Here is a 20,888-nt window from a genome sequence, read left to right as displayed (position 1 = left end):
TTGGCTTTTTTGTTGGGGGGCAGCAAGTAAGTAGGGGCATCTGGTTTGCCACTGGAGGAAAGGGGCTGCTGGGCTAGAGAGACCTTTGGTTCTGATCCAGCGGGGATATTATATGCCACCACCAATATCCATGGCAGTGCAAGACTCCAGCAGCTTTACCCAGGAAAATGGGACACAGCAGGGACTGTGGTGTCTTTATGATGTATGGTTTACTGACACATATATACAACTGAGCTTGCCATGGAAGGGTCCAGAGCATCAGCACAGCAAGAAGGTCCTGCTTCCCCATAGGCACATCAGCATCCTTGCTCTGTTGCCCTGCTTTCCAAGTCAAATCCCAGCCTACTCTCCCCGCTATTCTAAACTCAAACCTCACCTAAAACACTGGCATTGTCTTTTTCAACTAAACTTCCAGTTGAGGGAGGGAGGAAATCCACTCATTTGCAAATAAGATTTGTCCTTTCATCCTTTGTCTTGCTAACACCTCATTACCCCAGGCTCACACCTCACTGCAAGCAGGAGGCTAGTCTTGACTTAATTGGCTTTTGACACTTGCTTAATTAAAGGATTAGCAAAGTCTGGCACAAATACACACGTGGAGCTAGCTAGCACCTCACACTGGAGACTAGCCTGTCTCAATAAGCTTCTAACACCCCAAGACTTAACTAAATTCTAACACTAATAATAAATTATGCGCTGGATTTCTCTAGCCACTTTGGGTGACTCCCAACAGAATACTAAAAACACGATAAAACATCAAACATTAAAAACTTCCCTAAACAGGACTGCCTTCAGATGTCTTATAAAAGTCAAATAGTAGCTTATTTCTTTTGACATCTGATGGGAGGGCATTCCACAGGGCGGGTGCCACTACCGATAAGGCCCTCTGCCTGGTTCTTAACAGGAACCTATCACCTTTCCTTCTGTCTGAAAGTTATCTTATGGACTTAGGACTTCTTGCTCAGCTGTGCTCACTAGATTTAAACAGGAAAAATGATGTCAGAATTGCACTTTCAGCAGTTTTGATACTTCCTGAGTATCTGTCTTTAAAAGCACTATGGTTTTATGCACTCTTACAACCTGCTGACAATGAACTCATGCTAACGTACTGGGTGTTCCTCCCTATTTCACCTTAGCAATAGTCCCCTGTGATAGGCTAATGTTACTAGGTGTTACAAGGCCACGTAGTAATAAGCTTTTTTTTGCTAAGTGGGGACTTCAGCCCGGGTTTCTCCATTCCAAGTCCAGCACGACAGCCACCATACCTCACTGGCTGCTAACATGTAAGTAATTTGCTTGCTTTCAAATTTCATTAAACATTTTAACATTTTTATTAAACATTTTAACTTGGCACGCTGCTTTGAGGGCTTTTGACCAAAAAAGAAGATGATCAACAGAGTTTGCAGTGCTTGTTTGTCTGTACAACCTGGGCTCCTTTGGGAGAAGGGCCTGGATATAACTTTTGGCAAGAAAAATAAACAGGGCCTTTTTTTTTCAGCCGAATTCGCCTGGACTCAGTTCCGGCACCTCTCAGGTGGGCACTGTGACGGAAAAGTTTGTTTTTGCTGGGCAGGTTGGGTCAACAAGTGTTTTCTTTTTCTTTTTCCCTGCCGACAAACGGTTAACGAACGGCAGCTTCTGATTGGCCGGGGTTCCAGGAGAGAGGTTTGAAAAGGAGAGGATTTTGGAGAGACAGTTCTTTAGGTTGGGAGACAAGTTGGGAGAGGAGAGAGAGTTGGTTCTGGGTAGAAACATCTCCTCTGAGGAATATATCACAAGCTGGAGAAAGGAGTCTCTGAGCTTAGTGTGAAGGACAGTGTGTGGTGTCCTGTGAGAGTAATAGGCCAGGAATTAACCGGGAGGCTGAGCCAGGAGAAGTAGAAGCTGTGAGAATACAGTCTACTTTGGTCTCGTTCCAGTCAGGAGGGGAGAGATTCTGCTCCAAAAAGATAACAACAACAACAACAACAACAATAATAATTTATTTTTTATACCCCGCCCATCTGGCTGGGTTTCCCCAGCCACTCTAAAATACAATAAGAAGACTCCCAATCCAGTTAAGAGGGGTGTCGAGACCCCTTGGGTCTGTTACTTGGAGGATCTCAGGAGTAGGGATGTCCAAGGGGTGTGTAACTGACAGAAAATACCACCTTGTTTAAGAACCAAAGTATTAAGTGGCAAGCAACAACCGAGACAGAACTGAAGTGAAATTAACATTATAATCCGAAGTACTCTATGTTTTACCCACTTGTGTCATAAACTTCCTTTGTTGAATAAAATCTTTCTCGTTTATTTGATCAAATCCTGCCTGAGACTCCAAATTATTAAGTTTTCCCTCACACAAGTCCCCCACAAGATAATCTGGGGTAGTTTGTAGGAATTGGTGTTCTGTGAGGGGGGTGCACTATATTTAAGTGAGGGCAGGCCCAACGGTGCTGGGGGGAAAGTGATGTGCCATCGCAGGTGTTAATGGTGAATTCTGTCACCTATTTTTTCTAGAAAAATAGCACTGATAATAAAAATGATGGTCTTTTTAAAATTTCTGTTTATGATTTTAAATTTTATACATTTCCATAATTTTACAATCATTTTAACATATGGAAACTCGACTTTCTTCCCCCTCTTTCTGCGATTCCTTAAATTTATTTTTTTATATTTTTTGCATATTCCAAAATTAACTTTATTCATCTACTTTAAATGTGTATAAAACCTCAGGATATGTCCCTCTCAGATGACTAACTAGGGCTGAGCTTTGCGCTTTGGCAGGTGCTGATGAGCTGAACCATCATCAGCAAAAATGCTGCCGGCTAGAATTTGAAGAACTTAATTCCGAAAGGGGCTTAAGGCCATTTTGACAAACAAACAAACAAATTCCAATTTTCGAATCCGAGATCAAGGTGAAGAGTTGGTGGAAGAAGATTGGAGAAAATTTAAAATTTATTTACAGAAACATTGTAAAATTCAGGAATGTTAGAAGGATGTTGGAATGGAGTAATGCGGTATTAGCAGAAATGATATAAAAGATTAGGTAAAAATCGATTCGTTAATTGTTGAAAGACGAGAATGTAAAATTATACTACATTAGGATAAACTATTAGGATAAAAACGAAGTTGGAAAGGATTTGCTGGAAGATTTAATTGAACTAGAATACAAAAAAGGGAGGTGTGAGGAGGTCAGGGAAATAAGGAAATGAAAGATAAGACATGGAAAGAGGGAAATGTTTCAATTACTTTTACTTTTTTGTATTTTGTATTTTTTGCTTTTTTCTTCTCTTTTTTTCTCATTTTTGTAACTTTTTTGAAACTTTAATAAATATTATTATAAAAAAATAATAATTCCAATTTTGGCCTGTAGATGTTGCCTTGAGTCATACCCTTAAAGGGGGGGGGGGGAGGAAGAGAATCATGTATAAATGTTGAGCCCAAGTCACCGTGTCTTGAAAAGTCGCGTTTGCGTTTATAAAAGGGGGGAAAGTCGTAGTCAGAAATAGTTTCCTTCCAAAGGAAATGCCGGCCAAAAGGGACTTTAAACGGAATTAAGCTTTTCATCTGCGAAGGGCAGCAGAAATTGGGGCAGCGGCTCCCCTCCGCAGGTGTGGGGCGTAAAGGCGCCCTGTTGCTGCCCAGGAATGAACCTGCGGGGATGTCGGCCTATTCACACCGACACGTAACTTGGCTCCCGGCGTCGCCCTGCAACCCGATCCTCAGCTTCTCCAATTGTTTTATATTTACACGGCGCCGCAGAAGGGTGCTTTAAAAACCTCCGCCCGGCCTATTTGCTCTCCCAGGCAGCGGCTGCAGCTGGGCTGGGCCGGGCCTCCATCCCGCTCCCTTCATTCGCCAAGACTAAAGCGCCGTCCCTTCGCCTCGCCCGAGAGGGCAACCCTCATCTCGGCAAGGGAAACCGCTGCGAAGGAGCCGGGAGAGAGCTTGCGGCGGGGCGGCCTCCTCTCTTGGGAAGTCGCTCGTTTCGCTCCGAGGCCGGAGAGGCGCCAAGGAAGAATATCCTGAGGAGGAAAGTTGTGCTCGTGTGAATGCGCGAGTTCCGGGGAGGGAAGGAGAGAGACTGGGCAAGGGACTGAGGCGGCCAAGCAGTTCACGGAGGCGAGCGTGAGGAAGGGGAGTTTTATTTATTTACTATATTTGCACTGCTGAGAGGACGAGGCGCAGCTTCTCCCCCAGTGGCTGGCTGCGTATTAGCCGGGGGTTTGAAGCCGGCCAGGCCCATATATCGTCTCGGGCTGCCCGCCAAGGGCGGCCTGCGGCGCCCGGGGCGAGCGGGAGGCGATGCTGGGAGAGAGCCCGGCTGTTTCCTCAGGATCCGGCGGCGGCGGCGGGGCCTTCTGTCACGTGACGCCCAGGCCGCCCCTGAGGAGAACCGCCTCTCAAGATGGCGGCGGCGGCGGCAGCAGCATCGCCTCCACTCCCCTCAGCAGTTCCACTCCTTATTCCCGCCCGGCCGGGAGGAAGCCGCCGCTGCGGCGGGGAGTGACTTTCTCCGAGGAGGTGCTGGAGCACCCGGCCACGCCGGCGAGGAGGCTGCGGAGGAGGAGGATGAGGGGAGCGGAGGAAGACGACGACGAGCAGGAGCAGGAGGACGACGAAGGGGAGCCGAGCGAGGAAGCGACCCTCGCCGCGCCCTACGGCCTCCGCTCGGGCGGGAGGCGCCACCCGCCGACGCCGTTCAGGAGGCCCGAGAGGACGGAGGACAGGCAGGCCCCGCGAGAAGCCTCGGCCGCTGCCTCGGAAGGTGGGTGGGCAGGCCTGTCTGGCTCGCTTCGGTTTGGTCGAATAATAATAATAATAATAATAATAATAATAATAATAATAATAATATAAAAATAATAAATTATTATTTATACCCCGCCCATCTGGCTGAGTTTCCCCAGCCACTCTGGGCGACTTCCAATCAAGTGTTAAAAACAATACAGCATTAAATATTAAAAACGTCTCTCAACAGGGCTGCCTTCAGATGTCATTTAAAGATAGGATAGCTGCTTATTTCCTTAACATCTGATGGGAGGGCTTTCCACTACTGAGAAGGCCCTCTGCCTGGTTCCCTGTAACTTGGCTTCTTGCAGGGAACCGCCAGAAGGCCTTCGGCACTGGATCTCAGTGTCCGGGGTGAATGATGGGGGTGGAGACGCTCCTTCAGGTATACAGGACTGAAGCAACCCTTCCTCCCCCAGCCGAAGTTGGTGGGACTACAGCGCCCATCATCCGTGACCTGTTGGTTAGGGAAGATGGGTTTTGTAGTCCAGGAACCTCTCCAGGGGCGGGATGCCCAAGGTTGAGGAAGGCTGGATGGGCAAATCCACATGAGCAAAACCAAGGGGGCACAACATTGGGAAGATTCACACAGGATTTTGCCCTTGCTCAGGGTGCCATATTACAAAAGGTTACCTGAAGTCTGCCTCTGCTGGATTGAAAGTCCAGTGTTGGTGGCATCTCATGGCAGCCCCCTGATGGGGGATGATGATGATGATAATAATTATTATTTATACCCCGCCCACCTGGCTGGGTTTCCCCAGCCACTCTGGGCGGCTTCCAACAAAACAATAAAATAAAATAATCTATTAAACATTAAAAGCTTCCCTAAACAGGCCTGCCTTTAGATGTCTTCTAAAAGTTTGGTAGTTATTTTTCTCTTTGACATCTGGTGGGAGGGCGTTCCACAGGGCGGGTGCCACTACCGAGAAGGCCCTCTGCCTGGTTCCCTGTAACTTGGCTTCTCACAGTGAGGGAACTGCCAGAAGGCCCTCGGCGCTGGATGAGAGACAGCGGGGATCTTTGGCCACCGAGGCGGCCCTTATGTGGCTGCCATTTTTGGGGGGACAGCTGCTTTAAGATGCGAGTATTTCGGAGCCTCTCGCTAAAGAAGAGATGAGGAGGACCTGTGGCTCTGCAGATGCTCTCAGAATTCCCGGCCGTGCTGGCCTTGGGATTCAAGGGCAGGGCTGGCCCAGCCTTGTTGCAAGGTGAGGCAACGGTCTCAGGCAGCAGGAACCCCTGGGGCAGCAGATCCCAAGGACAGAGATATTTATCCCCACCCTGCTTGTTCCTGAAGGAGCTCTTCTCCTTTTTCCTTGGGAGTGGTGGGGCACCATTATATGCCTTTCCAAAGTCTGGCCCTCCTGATGGGTGTTAGGAGTCTAGGCAGCTGAAGGGCCGGAGGTTCCCCACCCCAACCTAAAATAGTGTTAGGCCCAGTGAGAAATGTGGAGCTGAAGCGGCCTCGGAGTAAGCAAGCAAGTGGCCAGGGGAGCCCAGCCAGTCAGTCCATCAGCCATTGCTGTTGGAAGTGGACGGACAAGGCAGGCAGGCAAGCACCATGTTGGCCTTTCTTGTGCTTGCTGTGTGCAATGCCTGCCTGGGAGCTGAGTGCCCGATGCCAAAGGGCAGCCTTTCCACCATGCAGGCTTGGCAGTGCCTACTGCTGCCTCCTAAGGTGAGCAAGGAGCTGGCCTCACTTTCACTTTTGGCCAGCCTCTGCTGGGTTGCTAAGGCTGGGGGCATCCTCTTCCCACATTCCTGTGGGGCAGTATGAGGAGGCAACTCTCTTTGGGGCAGTTAGGGCAGCTCAGAGACCATGGGTGGAGTCTGCTGCCCGGAGGACTCCCAAGGAGAGGGGAGAGGAGACTGAGGGAGCAAGGCAGGGTGTTTGAAAAGGGGTGAGGGGCTGCCAGCTCTGCAGACAAAGGGGTGATGTAACTGGGCTTCTGATGCTCAGAGCATGTTTCCCCGCAGCAGAGCCATGGAAAGAATGTCCTTAGTCAAGGCAGCTGTGGACTCAAAAAGGTTGAAAACCTCTCCTTTAAGCTATTGGATCTCTTTAATGTTTTTTAGGGGTGTGTTGATCTGTAGAACTATTAACAATATTAAAAGTTGGAAGAAGGGGTGCTGGAACCAAAATAGGTTTTAAGATTTAAGATTCATTCTTCTTAAAATGATGAATCTTTCGTTTCCCCTCTTTAAGTTATTTGGTCTCTCGCAAGCACTCTTTCCAGTATATTGGGAGGGATTGACTTTTGCAGTGGTTTTTGTGTATGTTTAAACACAGCTCTGAGGGGACGCAGATGGCGCTGTGGGTTAAAGCCTCAGCGCCTAGGACTTGCCGATCGAAAGGTCGGCGGTTCGAATCCCTGCGGCGGGGTGCACTCCCGCTGCTCGGTCCCAGCGCCTGCCAACCTAGCAGTTCGAAAGCACCTCCGGGTGCAAGTAGATAAATAGGGACCGCTTACCAGCGGGAAGGTAAACGGCGTTTCCGTGTGCGGCTCTGGCTCGCCAGAGCAGCGATGTCACGCTGGCCACGTGACCCGGAAGTGTCTCCGGACAGCGCTGGCCCCTGGCCTCTTGAGTGAGATGGGCGCACAACCCCAGAGTCTGTCAAGACTGGCCCGTACGGGCAGGGGTACCTTTACCTTTACCTTAAACACAGCTCTACTGTGTTCACTGGAGCTTCCCCCCCCCCCCCCCGCCCCGGAGAATTGCCAATCAAATTATATCACTGGGCTGCAAACGCTGTATATGCTTATTTATTGAACTTGGTTGGGCTTGCTGTTGAGAAGGCACAGTCAATTTTCACAAGCTGCAACAATTCTTAGGTTAGGTTTCTGTTTCCTTTTCCTCATTTTTCTCTATTTTGAATGCACAGAAGGAAAGAATTGCGTAAACAATAAGTGACTAAGAAAAATAGTATGTGAGGGATGTCATGGTATGTTAATGCTTACTTTTTGCCTTTAGCTTATACAGTCATACCTTGGCATACAGACGCTTCAGGTTGCGTTTTTTTGGGTTACGGACGCGATGAAACCTGGAAGTATCGGAATGGGTTACTTCTGGGTTCTGGCAGTCGTGCATGTGCAGAAGCACCAAATTGCAACCTGCGCATGTGCTGACGCGCCGCTGCAGGTTGCGAACGTGCATCCCGCATGGATCACGTTTGCAACCCGATCATCCACTGTATATTTTTAGTTTCTAGCAATATCTACATGTCTTCTTAAAGTAAGTCATAGGCCCAGTTGCATATCATTGTAAAACAATACAGTGGTGTACGTCTGGATGCAAACAGGATCCGTTCCGGAGCCCCGTTCACATCCAGAAGCGAACGCAACTCGTGCCTACGTGGGTTGTGATTCACCGCTTTCGCGCATGTGCGTGACGTCATTTTGACCGTCTGCGCATGCGTGAGTGGCGAAACCCAGAAGTAACAGAGCATGTTACATCCTAGTCGCCGCAGCGCGCAACCCGAAAATACTTATCCCGAAGCTACTTCAACCCGAGGTATGACTGTAGTTAACTGTTGTCAGACAATGTTGCTTAATTGACTTAATTATTGAAACTATTTTAATCAGATTCTGTCAATTCTTCTATGCCCTAAACATGGGGACTTTACTTGTCACATAGTCATTATTATATCTCCTTTGAAAAATATGCTTAGCAAATAATGTTTTAATGATTCTGTGATCATTTGGCAGGGGAAAAAATTGGCTAACCAGTAGTAGATATTTGGAGCATTTCTTCATTACATCTTCGAAAATCTGCCTTGCCTACCTATATTTAATGTTATGTCTTAGTGACAGGTGTATAAAACCTGTGAAGGCCAAATATTCAGTCTCTATTTTGGAGTCCTTAGGGTTGCATGTTCTACTTGTGCTCTTAAATTGATGCCTTTTCTCCGTAATTAAGGGATATGAGTGGCTTCAGTAGCTATTTGATTATTGAATTCTTTGCATTTCTACTTTGCTTCCTTTGGTAGGGAGTAAAAACATCTTGGGAATTGCAGATGACTCTGAGCTTGTTCGACCAGCTCTTAGAAGAAGTCCAAGAAGTCCAAGGACAGGTAAAATGTCTACAGCAGTCTTGAGCAAAGTTGTGTTGCTCTATAATACTTGGATGTAATATGTTCAGTGCTTACATGTACATATTCATGGAAATTCAGAAATCTGACTGGATTCAACTGATTCTGACTCTGGCTGTTCAGATTCATGTTTTATACAGCCTGTTTGCTGCTGCGTTTGCATGAGTCTGGAAACAAGTGTGGCTCCTTGTTGCATCTGAACTGAGAAACTATGGTTAGGATATGCTTCCAAGCAAGCCAGGATTTGGAAGTCATCTGTAAACAAATTGCGTCATATTTTTGAATGTCTGGAAATTGTTGGCTCCTTATTCAGATGCAATGGGAAGCTATGGTCAACTGCAGCTTGTTGCCCCGTTTCCGCAAAGAGTGGGATAATGTGGGGTCACAGAGGCTGTGTGCAGGTAAACAAAGCTCATGTATATCCTGGTTTATTATACCAGGATTTGATCGTCCAAACACATCCTCTGTAACAGATACCCAGCTCCTAATTTTTGTTCCTTTATTTATACCAATAAAATAAAGGAACAAAATATAACTTTGCATTTCCAAGAATTGTGGAAGCTAGAGCTGAAGTAAATGCATTTTCCCTTGTAGCATTATTTGAAATCTCACTTCAGAAATTGGCCAGCTTTCTTTTTTTTTTACCTCTTATTATATTGATTACTAATGAATAATTTCTTGTCTTAACAGGGCTTCCTTATGACCAAGCCAGAGACTCTACAAGAAATAAATCAGGTTGGATCACTTTCCTTTTGAATTTCAGAAAGGCAGCCATTATAATCTGGGACTTATGGCACCCTAAAGCATATTGTGGCATATGCTTTTGTGCGCCAGAACCTAAATTAATAGATGCATGAAGTGCTATCCCTACAGGGAGGTACATTCATGTCTACACATACAAACGGGTATGAAGGTATAATCTAACTGGTGGGACCCAGAGGTTTGTGAAATGCAGAAGTCAACAGAACTCAAATTTATTTATACCTCATCCTTTAGTTATAAAACATTTCCAGGTATATTGCAAAAAGGTAGTAACTAAAGAAAATAGCAATTATTCAACAGATTTCTAATGCTACCATTTTATCAAAGATTAAAATTGCAGGCAAATTAAAAGGTCATTGCCTAGATCCATGATGACAATAAATTAGGAACTATAAGAGCTTCTCTTAATTGAGGAGCCACCTGTTTCGTTTGAGATGGTGACAGCATTATTGATGATATTTTTATCAGCATGTTCATGTTGGAGGAGGGCCTTCTTACAGGGGGGATTTAATTATTTATTAGTCATTACTGTTGGAGTAGACTTACAGTGATTCTGTCCCAATGTGTTGTAGCCCAACATGTGTATCAGGTCACACTTTGGATCTAGTGTTATCAATTAAACTGGAAGGTGGTCTAAATGGGATATTTAGCTAAACTCCCATGTTATAACCAGACGGCTACCTGTTGAGGCTTAAGATTGTATGTAGCGTGGTACCTTGGTACTCGAATGGCTTGGCTCCTGAACAAATCAGCTCCCGAATGCTGCAAACCCAGAAGTAAATGTTCCGGCTTGTGAACGTTTTTCGGAAGCCTAAAGTCCGACATAGCTTCCACAGCTTCTGATTGAGTGCAGGAAGCTCCTGCAGCCAATCAGAAGCCGCACCTTGGTTTTGGAACCGTTTTGGGAGTCAAACGGACTCCCAGAATGGATTACATTTGAGAACCAAGGTACCACTGTAAACCTATTCCTATGGTCTTCTGGAATCTAATTTCTGCATGTTCTTGGAGCTCCAGGTGGTCCTTTCAATACTTTGGTCACTTTGTGAAACGTGGAAATGACCAGAACAATTGACAATTGAACAATTGTTCCTGAGCATCCACTCCCGTGCTGTTGAGCTGGCTAGACTGCTAATATGGACCACCTATATTGAATCAACTCTGCTCACTTCTAAGAAGTGTCTGAACTCAATTCAGTGTGGTGCTCTTTATGTGCATATTTCTTAAAATTAAGTTCACTCTTGAAATATGCATTTAGTCCAAAGTAACTACTCATCTTAATGAATTAGTTGAAGCACATGGCTGACCAAACCTAAATCTAAAGATGGGGTTGTAAGTAAATATGGGATTAAATAGTTTTATTGCTTTAGGCTCTGATTCAACATTTGTATCTTTTCAGAACATGAAGCAAATGAAGTGGAGAGTGAAAACAGACCTGAAATCTGGCATGATAATTTTCAGTCAGCTAGCAGATTCATAGAAGGTAGCAGTTGCCTGTTTTCCTATTCCTGGCAGGGTGTCAGTTTGTTATGTGGTGCAGGATCTTTTTGTATTTTATCCACTGCAGTTTTCCGGAAATTTAGGCAGCTCATAATATAGAGCTATAATCTGTGAGGAATTCATTGCGGCACCCATAGATTGAAGTGTGCATATCCAAAAGCTGTTGTGTGCATTGCCTGAAACTCTGGTTGGATCAGAGCCTGTTCATGCAGGTAGCAGTTTGACATGCAATATAGTGATAAAACGTAAGATGACTCTTGATGCCAAACGCCGGTATTGTCCGCATTCTGTTCTCACAGTGGCACCAACCAAATACCAACAAGAAACCTGCAGGCAGAACAGAGCACAATAGCACTTCCCAGCTCATATCCCCCAGCATTTGGAGGCCATGTTGCTTCTGATCCTGGAAGTTGTATACAGCCATCAGGACCAGTTGCTATTTAGTCTAGTTCTCCATGAATTTACCTAATATTTATAAAGCTGTACAGGTTGGTAACCATGTCTGCAAATTCCACAGTTTAACTATGTGCTCTGTGAAGTAATTCCTTTTGTCTGTCTAGTATCATGAGAGAGAAAAGCTTATCTCTATTCATTTTTTCCACACCATGCCTAGCTTTATCATATCATATCATATTCCCCTCTTGCTTTTTTTCTAAACTAAAAATCCCTAAACATTATAAACTTTTCTCAAAAAGGAGTAGCTCCATCCCCTTGATCATTTTGGTGGCCCTTTTCTGGATTCCCCCCCCCCCCAAGCTCTACAATTTTTTGAGGTGCAGTTACCATAACTCTTCACAGTATTCCAAGCACACCAAATGAACATTTTCACTGCGTGACCATAAGGTCTCTTTCCTGGTTAGTCCCAGCAAGTGGAGACCAAATCTGTGGCTTGGGATTTTTTGCCCCACTGTGCATCACTTTACACGTGCTTACATTGACGCTTTGCATTGCCATTTTAATTCCCATTTCCCCAAGTTTACTTCCTTTTGAAACTCCTTGCTATCATTTTTTTGTTCTTATCATTCTGAACAATTTGGTGAAATCAGAAAACTTTGTAAGCTGCTAACCCTTAACCCACAGAGATTCTTACCTTACCTGTCTGCTTAACTTTCTGATTGAACTATCATCTGGGGCTCCCTGTGCCCCTAGAGCTGGGCTTCCTTGCAAGCTTGTCGTACTCTTATATCCTTAGCTAGCTTTCTCCATCTAGGGCTCCTTTTGCAGTCTTAGGATTGTGTTAGTTCCTTATATCACTAATGTGATGACGTCTTTTTTTCTTGCATCCTCTTTTTTTAGATGCACATTATTTTGTTCAGAAACCACAAGGGCTTAATCAAAAAACAAAGTTAAGAGCGAGAACGCAAGGTTTGTATGGAACTTCAGTTTTTGTGTGTGGGTATTTTGCCTGCTTTTATTTTAAAACATGTTTATAGCTGTAGGTTAAATGTGTGTTCATTCCACATTACATGATTATAGAACATTGACAGGATGATATGGTAGATCTAGTTCTGGGTTGTAAAGTAAAAGAGGAGAGATTTAAGACATTGGTTTGGCAGTGGTATATAATGAAATAAATAAATAAATACAGACAGACAGACCTTGTTAGTCTGAAACATTTAGTTATATCCAATGAAGTTACCCTGTTTGTGCAAGAATTTCCACTTGCACAGTGGAATTTCCTTGTGCTCCCCTCTCCCCAAGTGCCCCCCATGTGGCTCTGGAAGGTGTAGGAATCCCATAGAACAGATTTGAGGGCAGGAGAGTCGGGGAAAGTTCTGTTGCACATGTGGAAATCCTTGCCCAAACAGGATGACTTTATTGGACATAGCCTATGGTTGAATAAGAGAATTTCCCTGCGTTCTTCTAAACAGATGTATTTTTGTTGAAAGTATATCTAAATGTGAGGTCTGAATTCATAAGTATATAATGTTCATATTGTCCTAGGTAGGTGTGATAAGTGTAAAATGTTCCAGTACTGTGTTTTGGCAGCAATGCATGGAATTGGCATTAAACCCAATATATTTCTCTTGAAATATATACCCCACTTGATACCTGTTGTCCCAAACCTATTTCCTTCACTTATTCCCCCTTGCATAGGTACTTTCACTAAAATAAGCAAGTGTAATGAGGTTTATGTAAGGAAGACTCTAAGCTCTGTTGAAGGCTTTGGGCAGGGAAACAGAAATATTAGGTCCTATCATGAGATCTTTTTTCAATTTTTTTCTGTGGGGGAAAAATGGAAATATGGGGTAAACTGGGGGAGAAAAACCTTGAAATTTTATTTTTGAATAATTAATGAAATGCTTTTTAAGGCAGGGTTTTAGATAACGTGTTGACTGCAGTTCACTTTCTCAAAATGGATCCCAGTAACTGTTTCAGATAGTGGTAGCCTTCTGTCATCATGACAAGCTATGTTTTAAGTGTCACAGATGAGATGTATTTGTAGTGAGCCTCTGGCTCCGGTTCTTCTTTCTCTTCCCACATAGCAAGGAAGAGGCATTCATTGAATTAAAACCAGCCTACTTTAACTATGAGTTACGAAGGTGGCTTGCTTAAACTACTGTATTTTTTGCTCTATGAGACGTACCAGACAATAAGACGCACCTAGTTTTGGGGGGAGGAAAACAAGAAAAAAAATATTCTGAATCCCAGAAGCCAGAACAGCAAGAGGGATCTGGCTTCTGGGATAGCCTCTTGCTGTTCTGGCTTCTGATATAGTCGCTGAAGCCTCTCCCGGGCAGCGGGATGAAGGATCCCCCTGCCCGGAAGAGGCTGTGTGCGGGTAAGCTGCCCTCTGTCCCTTCCCCCACCTCCTGTAAGAGCCCCACGCTCTTTAAAGGGAGTGCGGCTCTTGGGGGCTTTTCTGGGACGTGGAGGAAGGAACAGAACTGCGCGCTCTGTCCCTTCCCTCCACCTCCCGCAAGAGCCTTCATCCCGCTGCCCTGAGGAGGCTTCGGGGGGCTATCCCAAAGCCAGAACAGCTAGAGGGAGCGTTGCGCAGCGCTCCCTCCAGCTGTTCTAGCTTTGCACGAAGCCTCTGCAGGGCGCGGGGAGCCTTCATCCCCGTACCCTGCGGAGGCTTTGCGCAACTAAGCCAGAAGCAAAACAGTGCTGCGCAGCGCTCCCTCTCCCTGTTCTGGCTTCTAGCTTAGCTGCGCAGCCTGCATTCGCTCCATAAGACGCGTAAACATTTTCCCTTACTTTTTAGGCAAGAAAAAGTGCGCCTTATAGAGCGAAAAATACGGTAGTCTTAAGTAAACTTTCTAATTTGGACAGCACAGGGAGCTCAACTTAACAAAAAGTGGAAAGTTCCTGAAACCGTCCTCTCCCTGAATGCATAGCTAGCCGTAGGCATTTCTGACAAAGAGCCATGTCATATTGTTATGTCCAAACATGGCTATTGTATTGGGTAATTACTAATACTGCTTTGCTAAATACTTTTGAAGACTTGCAAACAGCTTGAAGAGGGATAATTGTTTGTAGTATGTACCACCTTGCCGCTGTTTCCTCAAAGTGATGCAGGGTGGTTTTTTTGTTTCATCTTTTTGGATAATGTTGACTGGAATGGAGTCTGTTTTCTTTACTCAGATAATAATACTTGCTTTTATTTATTGTAATGCTTCCTGTTTTTCCAACTGGCAAAAATATATACATTTAGTACAGTATTTTAAAGATGGAACAGAGAAAGCTATTGCATTTGTAATTATTTGAACAAAATGTAGACACTTAAATTGTGCTATACAGTATAAACTAAGGCATTTATAATGTGCTACATTTATTATGTAATAAGTTATACAGAATATGTCTTATAGCCTTAAAACAGCAAAACAAATTTAGAACTGAGAAAAATGCATGTTTGGGTTTTCCAGAAATTATAATTATTATAGCTACTTGGATTCAAATATGAATTCCTGTTGTGCTGTTCTCCCGTTGCCTTATGAATATGATGAGAATATTCCTCTTTTTGTAGGAAGACAATTTGGATCATGAAATTTATGGAATTTATTTATTTATTGAATTTTATTTGAAAATAATTGGATTGGTTTGCACTTAAATCTCTTATCTTTGGTTTGTATTCTAGCCCATGTGCCAAAGAAACAACCACACGTTGCTCCCAAAAGTAAGGTATTTTCCTCTTTCAGACTATGTGTAGTTGTTGTGGTGTTTGTTTGTACCACTGATAAAATCTAGTGGTTTTTTTTACTGAAATGTGTTTGACAACCTTGCACCTCTGTAATTATGTATTCAGACTTGCTTGTCTAGAATCTAGGCTTTTAATCGGGTGGGGAACCATTTTGCCTCAATGGGCTAGATCTTTCTCCACTCCACAGGCCAACTTTGATGGGTGGGAAATGATTGACATGTTGGGATGTTCTGCCCATGTGTCAAAATTCTGTTGTTTAGCGCTTGGGTACTACAGCTCAAGGGGCTTTTCTAGTCTTATGCTGGACATAAGGTTGGCAAAATTGCTTTTTGCAGGGATTGGTTGCGCAGTTAGATTTCTCATAGGGAACTTGGTTGCACAACCAATCCAGCATGATTGAACACTCTTTCCATCAAAGGAAGAGCAGTTACTTCAACTCTGCTTCCTGCAGAGTTGTTCGAGCAGAAAAACACGTACGATAGACATTTTTTTTGAATGAGAAGGGAATAGCCTTAAAAGATGTTAAAACATACCTTCTTATTCCTTATGGTGTAAAAACCTCTACCAGCTGAGCATTATTTCTGGTGATCTATTTCTGTTGTGATGGAATAGGGAAGGGCTATAGCTCAGTGGTAAAGTACACATGCAAAAGGCCCCATGTTCAGGCCACAACAGTTCCAGATAGGACTAGGAAAGATCCCTGTCAGAGACACTGGAGAGATTCTGGCAGGTGGGGATAAACTACACATTACCGTATTTTTCGCCCCATAAGATGCACTTTTCCCCCTCCAAAAATGAAGGGGAAATCTGGGTGCGTCCTATGGGGCGAATGCAGGCTTTCGCTGAAGCTTGGAGAGCGAGAGGGGTGGGTGCGCACCGACCCCTCTCGCTCTCCAGGCTTCAGGAAGACATCCGCAGCCTGGGCAGCCCTGCAGGAGGTCAGGCAGGGATGTCTAGGCTGCGGATAGCAGCCTGCTTCCTGGAGCGTCGGGTGCCCTGAAAGCAGAGCGCCCGGCGCTTCGGGAGCGCATCCGCAGCCTGGGCAGCCCTTCGGGAGGTCCGGCAGGGCTGTCTAGGCTGCGGATAGCAGCCTGCTTCCTGGAGCGTCGGGCGCCCTGAAAGCAGAGTGCCCGGCGCTTCGGGAGCACATCCGCAGCCCGGGCAGCCCTGCAGGAGGTCCGGCAGGGATGTCTAGGCTGCGGATAGCAGCCTGCTTCCCGGAGCGTCGGGCGCCCTGAAGCAGAGCGCCCCGCGTGCCGGACAGACATCCGCAGCGTGGGGAGCCCTGCAGGGGTTCCCCGCAGGGCTCCCCACGCTGCGGATAGCAGCCTGCCTCCCGGCGGGTGGGGCGCCCTGAAGCAGAGCGCCCCGCGCGCCGGACAGACATCCGCAGCGTGGGGAGTCCTGCAGGGGTTCCCCGCAGGGCTCCCCACGCTGCGGATAGCAGCCTGCCGCCTGAGGCAGACATCGGCCAGCCCCACAAGCTCAGGGAGGTGCAGCGCCCTTCCTCGACCTGGTTTGGTTTCCCCGACCTGCTTTTGGGGGGGAAATAAAGGAAAAATTTTTTCCTTTATTTCCCCCCCAAAAAACTAGGTGCGTCCTATGGGACGGAGCGTCCTATGGAACGAAAAATACGGTACATTGAATGTGAATTTGTGCAGTTGCACCTTTTTGTAAAAAAAGAAAAAAAATGCAGACATGGGGTCTCACTACAGGTGGGGTCAATTGTTACTGGGCTGCACCTGTTAAGAGGATATGTTACCCCTTTCCCTCCCTAAGTCATATTTAGGAGGAAATCTCCCCCCACCCCTGCAACTATGCGGCAGATACCACTTGGCTATGAACAGGAGGTTGTTTCCATCTAGCAATCTTATCTGCAGATGTTCACAATCCACAAGTTGGTTGGGGAGAATATTTATTTCACTCACTTTAGCAGACAAATCTATTGGTTGAGACTGGAGAATTTTGACATAAAGATGTATTTTTTCCAGCAGAAACAAGCTTGCAATGAACAATAATGGAGAAGCCATAAATACTACCAAATACTGACTTTAAGAATGCCCGCTTGTGCCATGTGTGAGATTTTCAGTCCCAATATTTCATTTATGAACATTTTTCAAAAAGCAAGCTTGAATTTGAACTTGTTAAAGTTAACACTTTAGGGCCATTTGCTTTTTGCTGTTTTTCTGGGGAAGTCCAATTCTTTTGAATTGTCAATAGTGTGCCTTCCAATCTGCCTGAAATGGTGATGAAATCAGCCAGAATAATAAAAGCAACTTCTAAAATGAAACTCAGATGTATGTATTTTTTCTCATCCTTTGTTTTGTGTATATGTGTGCACTAGGTTCTAAACAGTCTAATCGGGGACACGCATTTGCATGGATTCTGCCACTTATAGTAGTAGTAGTAGTAGTAGTTTGCCTTGCTGGTGGTGGATGGTATGTGCTTCAGTATTCATCATACCGTAGTTTGGAAAATAACCTGCGAACTGAAGCCCTGAAAGCATTTCAGAAACAAATGAGAGATCTCATGAGCAGCTACCCAAGTCAAGACAAAAAGTTGTGGAAGGGAATCCAAGTCATCTTGGAGAAACGCCTCAACTCTTCTCAACCGTTTTTGCAACCAGCTGTTTTATTGTTCACTGCTGCAAAAGAAGCTGAAGATGCCCTGAAATGTTTAAGCAACCAGCTTGCTGATGCTTTCTCATCCTCGCAGCACGCTTCTACAATAAAAATTGATGGGGCCAGCAAAGCCACTCTAGACAGTGATGATGTCAAACTCCTTGTGGACGAAGAGTTGAGTTCTGGGTTCAAGGGAGGCAGGAAGGTGGCAGTAGTGCATCGATTTGAGTCGCTGCCTGCTGGTTCCACCCTGATATTTTACAAGTATTGTGACCATGAGAATGCAGCATTTAAGGATGTTGCCCTACTTTTAACTGTTCTTCTGGATGAGGAAACTCTAAGAAAGGACCTTAGCCCACTGCAAGTTGAGGAGAAAGTGAGGGACTTCCTCTGGGCTAAATTTACCAACTCAGACATGCCAGGTTCCTATAAGCACATGGACACAGACAAACTGAGTGGGCTGTGGAGCCGCATATCCCACCTGGTCTTACCTGTGTGGCCTGAAAATGTCCTTCCTCAGGAAAACTGTTTGCAGGTGAAATAATATTTTTGTAAGAGAGAATGAAAATAATACAGCATGTGTACATCTATTAATGGCTGGATAGGGTATGTATTTCCAGCTTGGTAATCAGAACTGACTCTTAGGTGTGTGCTTCAAAATTTTAAATCTGATTTATTCCTTTCCAAATAACTGGAAATTCACATATTAAGAACTTGTAGAGCATAACATAGTTCTGTTTATGTGACACTCCTGTAATTCTTAGAGTTCAGGACCTTCCTTGCATCTCAAAAGAATATGGATTGCTAGAACTACTTAACAATTTGAAGTCCTTTCAGAGAATACTGCAAATGGGAGCAACAAGTTAATGAATAGTAATAAGCACATGGTTCTGTCTTCTTTGTACTTGAAGTGTATTAGAATAAAATGCAAACTCAAAGGTGTCACTAATACTTCGTATATCCAGTAACAACTCTTGTCATCCATTTACTAAAATCTCAGATGGACTAACTCTTGGAGTTTCTTTAGCCATGTCCTATTGTTGGGTTTGATTGACATAATGATGCAATTCAAATTTCTAGTCAGGAGTGGCAGGCCTTTACATACAAACACAAATGCCCTGTCCAGATTCTAACTTTGGAATTGTCTTCACAATGCCAGTATTTTTAATCCAGAACTACAAGGTTCGTCAGTCTCTGTTGATCCACTGCCAGACTGACCAATATGAATTTCCTTTTGCATATGGGAGTCCCAGGTGGACAAGATGCAGCCTTTGTAAACACACATTTTTGCACTTGTCCCAAAAGGAGTGAAGGAATCACTGATATAGATTAACCCATAGTTCAATCAAGGTTTTTAAAAGTGTTCTACTGGTGTGCTTCAAGGTCCTTCTTTTCTCAAAATAATTCACTCTTCTGAAACTTATGAATATTAAATATGAAAAATTATTTTAGATAAGCACAGGTTTTAATGGTGCCTTTGTGCTGGGCAGAACTTATTTATTGCAGAAATGAAGACTAAAGTCCCAGTCCTCCCCAGGTTTGGATTCCTGCCCCGCAGGAAGATGGAACTTTCCATGTAAAATTTGAATCTGACAACTGGTAAAGTGTGACAGCCCACATATTTTGAATGCTTCATTCCAGACAGCCTTCAGTTTATGTCAGGCTATACATCTTAATTGTATATGAATGTATGTACTTGAATGTAAATGGTAATGTGCAAACCTCAGGACTTTGATACTTACTGATTCTTATATAATTGAGCCACTTGGATTTTACTGTGTTTGAGAAACTTGCAAAACCTGCATTTTTGAAATATGTTCTCAGCACAATTGTCGTCCTTGCTTTTTGAAGATTCACCAGAGTGCCATTCTTCATCCCCAAGTGTATCTACAGTAAGTGGATTTTAACCACGGAAACTATGGCTGCCTCTGGAAGTGCTAGAAAAGCCCCTGGCCATGTTCTGTAGAATGTTTTTTTTCTTTATTTGGGAGCTTTTGCACATGATGCAGCTACACATTCCTTCCTGACTCAAGGTCAGAAATGCTTTAGCGGCTTAAATTAAAACTGGCTGTCATACCTTGAAGTGAAGATTCCTGGGGTCTAACACTGAATACACCTTTTTTGAGTGTGGAACACAAGCAGCAGCCCAGGGTCTTGAAGTTTTCTAGGCCAGGAACTCATAACTTGTAGAGCTCAGGTCACCTGCACCTCCTAAAGTGCCATTTGGTGTGGGAGGTATGCCCTTCTGAGCAATGGTGTTGGGAAGCTGCTACCAGAACAGGGATTTGCTCAAAATTGGGCAGAGGTTCACCTTTGTACCATTCCCCCAAGAGTGTCCCACCCCCCTCTCCATCCCATATTATTCAGAAGGGCCCAGTCCTCCAGAAAAGCTTTCAGAAAGGGGAAATCTCCCTTCCATTTACTTGTTAACCTGGGATCTAGTTGCACTGTATATAGTTACGTTTAAATAATTTTAAAACATGTAAATTCCTATTTGTTGACTACTCAGCTGTTTCTTAGTGCTACTATAATTATATAAGAGATTTCATACATCCTGCCAGCACAATTATTAAATGAATGAGTGGACAGAAAATCTTTGAGGAGTGGCTATAACAGTTGTCTTCTCTATTAAGTGTACGCTGAACATTTCGTGTAGGACTTTTTGGTAGTGGCTCCTGGAGCATCAATACTACTTTGCACTGTTCATGAACTGAGCTTCCGAACAATCAGAAAATCAACTCAGTGTGGAGCGGCTGCTTCTGAAAATACAATAGCTTTTAATTCCTGGAGATCAACCAATAGGACAGATAAATATAGTATAAACTTGCTGCAATATTTTGCTGCTCAGCTTTTCAATACCCTTTTGAAAAAAAAGATTGTTTCTCTGTTGTGTTTTTTAAGAATTAATTGTACACATGATCAACATATAGAAACAGACATTAATTTGATAGCTTTTGGCTGTGTTACAGAAGGGCAGTATCAATAAAAGTAGTGATTCCAAATC

At 44.4% G+C, this 20,888-nt stretch overlaps 1 protein-coding gene across 1 annotated transcript; it reads left to right on the top strand.

The window, feature by feature from the left end:
- Positions 1-3,488: 3,488 nt before the first annotated feature.
- Positions 3,489-20,886, top strand: LOC310846799 (uncharacterized protein). Its single transcript, XM_083743906.1, has 7 exons — positions 3,489-4,750; positions 8,759-8,842; positions 9,551-9,595; positions 11,019-11,102; positions 12,416-12,484; positions 15,201-15,239; positions 17,608-20,886. The coding sequence occupies exons 1-7, from the start codon at positions 4,288-4,290 to the stop codon at positions 18,426-18,428; spliced, it is 1,605 nt and encodes a 534-aa protein (XP_083600032.1). The 5' UTR covers positions 3,489-4,287; the 3' UTR covers positions 18,429-20,886.
- Positions 20,887-20,888: the final 2 nt, after the last annotated feature.

The sequence above is a fragment of the Podarcis gaigeae genome (assembly GCF_964106915.1).
Source record: "Podarcis gaigeae genome assembly, chromosome: 6".
In the NCBI taxonomy this organism is placed as follows: Eukaryota; Metazoa; Chordata; class Lepidosauria; order Squamata; family Lacertidae; genus Podarcis; species Podarcis gaigeae.
Note: the sequence above shows the minus strand (reverse complement) of the source record. Positions and strands in the feature narration are given on the sequence as shown.